Genomic DNA, 6,311 nt, shown 5'->3' on the forward strand with positions numbered 1-6,311 from the left:
TATTATATTATATATATATTATATATATATATATATATATATATATATATATATATATATATATATATATATATATATATATATATATATATATATATATATATATATATATATATATATATATATATATATATATATATATGCGGTAGTGTAATCGTTTGGTTCGTGCTGATACTGCTAAGTCTAGATATTTAGATACGTAAGTAGTTACGTATGAGCGGACGTGATTTCCTTTGAAAACCGTCTGTAATTTCGGTCGTTAATAGCACTCTGTAATAGCATCACTTTAACAGCTGCATGGATTTCTGTATATTTATCGCGCTACATGGATTTTCTTTCGTGTTCGACTCGTAAGAAGTTTTCAAAAAGGCGTGTTTTTAATTTTTGAAACCGATATTCTTGAGTGTTGAATAAACGAGAGAAAATATGGATGGACTCGCCTATGATAAAGTACGGCAGCATTTACTACACGCATCAACAAATCACAATACAGAATTAGCCCCGTTGATTCGTTCGACAGCTTATCTGTATGTATATTGGATTAGGAAATGATTTAGGTATGATCTTCTGGTGGGTGCGAGATTCAGAAAATAATCTCAATTAAGTCTGACACACTTGGTGAAACCTCTAATATTGACGGAAAGTTGACAAAAAGCGTCACAGACGTCATTTACGTATCAAGCAGAAATTAACAAATTAAAATTGACCAACACTCGTGCAGCGTGCTGTCGCTCGCTTGGCAGAAAAAATGAGCATTCAACGATATGTCTTGTGCTTTGTGAACATCAAGCCTTAACTGGTAATGTACACATTGATAAAACTCCGTGTGATTCCAAGCCTCTTGTGGTAGGTGTATCGGTGATAGCGTTAATCGTGACAGCAGCTGTACTGCGAGCCGGAGTCCAAGGATTCGGCTATAACATTGTATCTCATTTTTCTACCCTGATTCATTTTGTGGTGCATCAATCCCATTTACGCAATATTTACTATGGTGCATAGTACCAAGAACCGGGGTACACCGGACCCCCTTTTTCAGCAATACATGGAACCTTTAATATTTACTCAAATCGGGATTTCTCGACGGTTTTGAGCTTATCACATCATCCCGAAATAGATGAGCTGGTTGGAATTTCATTATCGGCTTTATTTCAAAATTGACTTTTTGAAATTCGCCAAATGCCAAAATGTGCACCTATTGACTCATATGAAGATGTTCCAGTACCCGAAACGTCACGTCCTCATCGGTTTTGGACTCCTCATGTTTACTTGAGCCTGGACATCAGTCATCAGAATTTTCTAACGGTCATTTTTTTAATTAGTAAACACATATTTTACATATACATAAACATACAAACACATACACACATAGGCATTCATACATGCACATACACACATAGGCATTCACACATACTACTACTACACCTTGCTGTCTCTTCTGTCTTGCATTGTGCTTTGAGCACTTACTATATGCCCCTTTGAAATTAGGTTGCTTAAATAGAGGTGGTTGCATCTCAGGACGATGCCCTCGACAATCAACTCTATCGTTCTTGTCATATTTGTACTTTGTTAAATCAACCTTGTACTTCTCGCAGTTGGCCTCACTATCCTTACTCGTACGTGTGAACCTTCCGTCTATCCCTCGTTGTACAACCAGCTGTCTAATCACACGTGGTGCTTCTGATTTAACCTCTGACTCACTCTCTTTCTCACTCACAACTGGGGGCTCATACTGCTTCTCATCACTCAGCTTGCTATATACGAAGCGTCCAACTTTACCTCGACCAACGCCTCTCTTACTCAAGAGCCTAGAGGAGCTCTGATTAGATCTAGTTTTAATCTTAGGCATATTCTAATAATGATACACCCTTACTATAACACAGGTTAAATTGTAGGAATATTGCTCGATTGCACGCTTTTTCAATTGTAATATTTGTGTTTGTATATTTATTTGTCACGTTTTTGTGCGGGTGTGAGCGAGATTGTCCCAAAGTTGCAAATTATACTGGGCCCAGGACCTGCACCCACAAATATGCATTTCCGCCGTTTGTTTTTTTTATTGCATTTTTGGACAGTTCACTGAATTTGGAGTGCACTGTTTAAATTTTGGAACTTTCTGACGGACGGATCAAAAGTTATTAGCAGTACAAAATCGACCGGTGTACGTACCCCGGTTCTTGGTACTTTGCACCATATTTTATCTGGAAACTGTGAACTAAAAAATCATAAAATCATAAATAGACATAATGATGTGATGACAGCACAAGTGACGACAAGGCTATTTTAGGGTAATTAATTATATTCCTTTTTTATATATATATAAAAATGCTTGTCAAGTTGTATTTTTAGTAAAATATTGACGCATGATTTAATGATTGTTGTAAAAATCACGGCCCTCTGGGCCTGGCCTCTGCCCTTGGCGGCTCGGCTCGGCCCCTCTGGATTTAGTATTATGGTCTCGCGCTCTCTATGTATTTAGTAGAGAGTCGCTACTCAACAAGTCTCGAGACAAGAGTAAGACAGCAGAAGAGTGAGAGACGACACGACACCGGACACTCTGACAGAGTTGAACGAATTGTGGATTGTTGAAGTTCTCGGATACCCGGACCAGTTCCTGATTGGCGCAGTCACTTCTGTTGGCATGTGATAGTTATTTACATTCTACCACGCGAAAATTGACTATAAAAGCAATATATATTTATGTATGGTTGTATGTATGTATGTAAGAATTTATAAATTAAAAGTATGCAAGATGTGGTGATACCTAACCTCAATACGTTTTACAATAACACGTATGCACATCGGATATATACGTTTGTGTATGGCTGTCCCTATGAGTGCATGCTCGGAGCTCGGAGGTGCAAATTTTCATTATATATTTCGCAAGATGTCTGATTTATTTACAAAATAGGTCTATGTGTTTCTAATCTTTTCTCGAATAAACGTACTAAAGCTTTAATTTTCAAATAAATTTACGTCCACGTTCAACATTTTAATCGACCCCTTTTTAACGGATTGAGTTTATTTATTATTTAGAAATTTCTAACCTGCAGGCTCTTTCAGTCTATAATATGAGTACATTTTACCTGGTGGCCTTTCATTCCTCAGCTATCCACTATCTACACCACCAAATATGCTACGAATTCTTTCTTCTCGAACACCCGCGTTCTCATCCAGTCTGCGTCAAGGCATGCTGGTTCGGTCACTATGCGCCTCAGCGGCACAACAGAAACCTACAGGCGAAAGCTCAATACAAATGCGAGACAGTATCGAATTGGTGTACGAGCCCAAGGTTGACGGTCAAGCAGCGGTACATTTCCTCGTGGATTATCATTATTATTCATGTATATATTACCGAGGTAGTTCAATATTGTGATCTTTAATGATATGTGCAGTACCTGCCCTGATGGTGCATGAGTGCGCCATGTTAGGATGATTCTGCTTTTGCCAAGAGTTAGTGCCACGAACTACCTGCGGAAAGAAGTATATTGTTTTTACGATGTAACCAATTCGGACAACAGAATGTAGATGATATGTATGAAAATACAAATATGTGCAACATTGCACATGTGCCATAGCATGTATTCATATCTGCTTGAACATGTAACCTTTTTCCCAACCCAGGGAGTTGATCGTATCCTAGTGTGTGAATACGCATTTTATCATTTTACCCTTTATATTACCTTATGTATATGTATAATTCTGCAGATTGACATACGTGTTTACTCATATGTATGCAGGTCTGACTAAATCAGCCTATGTTATGATTGGTGTGCCCATTATAAAAGGATGTGTATTGTTATATAGTATGTACATTCTGAAGTGCGATTGAAATTACACGGAAATTGAAAATATGTATTGTTATAAGTATTAAATACCTTCTCCCTTTCAAGATTGTACATAGGGGCGACTGTATATCATACACGCTTGCTCACTAGATAAGTACTTGATATAGTTATTCATCGATACCTAAATTGGATACTTCGAGGAATATATTAGTACTAGAAATCTTATTAACACCACTTAATCCAACGTCAAACCGCCTCTACGCATATATATATATATATATATATATCTTATATCTTATATCTACGTAAACATAATATCATACATCGTTTGCATGCGTATACATAAATAGATTTGTGTATATATTTAGATGATACATGTGTATGTGGGTGTATGATTTGGCGCTAATTGCGAATATTGGCCATACGTAAAATTAATGGTTACCAGAACTACAATAACCTGTGTACCAATTCTCGTTGGTATAAATGCAGTATGTTTTGGAGTTGGACATACTAGAGTCTGTGCCTAATTGTTCTGTTCACATTCGGGAACATCGAGTAATCTGGCAAGATTCTGATACTTATTCTGTATTTAGATTGTTATGATATTTGTCGTCGTTTGCTCTGTGACTGGAGTGATCTATATCAGATGATTTGTACCCTATCGATAGCGGTCTGTGCACTGTTCTGAAAGTCCTGCAATACACCGAGTGCTACTGATAACCCTATTAAACCTTATCATCAATTGTATTCTTGTTCGCAAAACAGCACGCAGCAGAGGACCTGAATGCAACGCAAGTCATCGGCCGAATAGATCTAACTCAAAATATAGTCGACAAAGCTGATCGGTTTTCTATCCAGGTTCGTAATCTTTTAATGCCGGCTGTCGTTGCTAATCTGTCTTCATTTCCGGGTTGCAAAACTCTACATCGAACCACTCTACACGTGTAGTATGCGGAATGAGTTAACAGCGACATCACTTATTGCCTTGTATCCGTGTGTATACAACGGATAGCATGTATAGGATGAAAACCTCCGCACCGATTGATTGTGAAAAAAAAATCTACACTGGATGGGACATGCGAGCGGGTCTCTGCTGATACTAAACTGCCCGTGAGAAACGCAGCGACAACACATCTATCGCGCACGAACCCTCTCCGTGAAACCCGTTTCTGATGATCTGTCGGATTTTATCTAATCTTTTTATTTTTCTATATCGTATACAACAGATTTCCGAAACAACACACATCAAAGGTAGCGCTCTACAGGAGTGTGTTTACTTAAACCACTCATGTGCCCCCACCTGCAAGGTCCACTTCCATAACGACACACTGGACTTCGTAACCCTACAGCCAATTAAAAAGGGAGAGGCGCTGACATTCAACTATGTCACAAGTGAGTGGGATATGGCCACCCCATTCGACTGTACCTGTGGTGCTCCAGGATGTGTAGGACACGTGGCTGGTACGTACGACAAACGTTCGACATTCTATTGAACAACTCATCTGTTTGTGCTGTGAAATCCCCCATTGCTATGCATGACTCGTATAAGTGGAAGTACTGCACGTTTGTGTGACAACTTGCACATCATCAAATACACACTGGTGGGATTCAATATGGCATGTCCACTTCCAATCTTACGAGCTCAACCACCAATTTTGGCAAGCTTCGGTAGTTTGAGATATATAAATGAAGTATATATATATATATATGTCTCTGTGTGTGTTTGTGTGTGAGTTTGAATGTATATATATAAATTTTGAGTTTATATATATATATATATATGCGTGTGGTGGGGGGGTGGGTGGGTGGGTGTATAAAAGTACATATATATAGGAGTAGTGGACTCATTCTTCGCTTATTAGCAGCGAATCCAACCTGCTACCATCGACGAGCAAGTCTGACGCAATACACCATTCCCATTGTCTCTCCAGGATTCAAACACTTGAAGCCTAAACAACAAGCCGCACTTTACAGAGACGGTCTACTATCACCGTTTGTTGCAAACAAGTACGACACGCAACAACAGAAGTAACAAATATATCTAGCGCGAAAGCTAACAGTCGCAGTCGTCTACAATTCTATACGTCCGGGAGGGTAATTCATAGTGTATTAGTGCCAGATATTAGGCCGTGGGTGCAGGTGGATAGAACCCGCACCAAATATGGAGATGGGAACACCGTAGAACTGAATAAACCTGCAATATTTGTTCACTGTTTATTGATGAGCAGGAATTCAACTGTAGAGACATGCGATTGCACGCATATTAACTAGTTGCATAGCATCATTGCAGTGGTATAAAATAAGGCGCCGAAATGTTTCCGCTTGGCACTAAAACACAATGCATGCATAAATCTAAATCTACATGAATTTACGCACGAATATATAAATATATATTTATGTATGTATGTATACATATATATATATATATATATATATATTTCATAAAGATATATATATGTTTATCTATGAATATAATATATGCGTCTAAGTCTATATATTTATAATATATATGTATATATGTATGTA

At 38.0% G+C, this 6,311-nt stretch overlaps 2 protein-coding genes across 2 annotated transcripts; one reads left to right on the forward strand and one right to left on the reverse strand.

The window, feature by feature from the left end:
- Positions 1-1,192: 1,192 nt before the first annotated feature.
- SARC_06585 (hypothetical protein) lies at positions 1,193-1,865 on the reverse strand (the record flags this gene model as incomplete). Its single annotated transcript, XM_014299509.1, has 2 exons — positions 1,423-1,865; positions 1,193-1,272 (listed from the first exon to the last, which is right to left on the reverse strand). Exons 1-2 carry the CDS (start codon positions 1,844-1,846, stop codon positions 1,193-1,195), a joined length of 504 nt encoding a protein of 167 aa, XP_014154984.1. The 5' UTR covers positions 1,847-1,865.
- A 1,179-nt stretch (positions 1,866-3,044) lies between these two features.
- On the forward strand, positions 3,045-6,010 carry SARC_06586 (hypothetical protein). The gene is made up of 4 exons (XM_014299510.1): positions 3,045-3,307; positions 4,551-4,643; positions 5,012-5,246; positions 5,717-6,010. The coding sequence occupies exons 1-4, from the start codon at positions 3,131-3,133 to the stop codon at positions 5,815-5,817; spliced, it is 606 nt and encodes a 201-aa protein (XP_014154985.1). The 5' UTR covers positions 3,045-3,130; the 3' UTR covers positions 5,818-6,010.
- The last annotated feature ends 301 nt before the right edge of the window (positions 6,011-6,311 follow it).

This window comes from Sphaeroforma arctica (genome assembly GCF_001186125.1).
Source record: "Sphaeroforma arctica JP610 unplaced genomic scaffold supercont1.475, whole genome shotgun sequence".
In the NCBI taxonomy this organism is placed as follows: Eukaryota; class Ichthyosporea; order Ichthyophonida; genus Sphaeroforma; species Sphaeroforma arctica.

Bases quoted from the DNA above. Each gene is read 5' to 3' on its own strand.
- SARC_06586 (XM_014299510.1), top strand. From the start codon at position 3,131: ATGCTACGAATTCTTTCTTCTCGAACACCCGCGTTCTCATCCAGTCTG. The intron at 4,644-5,011 runs GTTCGTAATCTT...CGTATACAACAG, and splicing joins CTGATCGGTTTTCTATCCAG to ATTTCCGAAACAACACACAT. The intron at 5,247-5,716 runs GTACGTACGACA...TTGTCTCTCCAG, and splicing joins ATGTGTAGGACACGTGGCTG to GATTCAAACACTTGAAGCCT.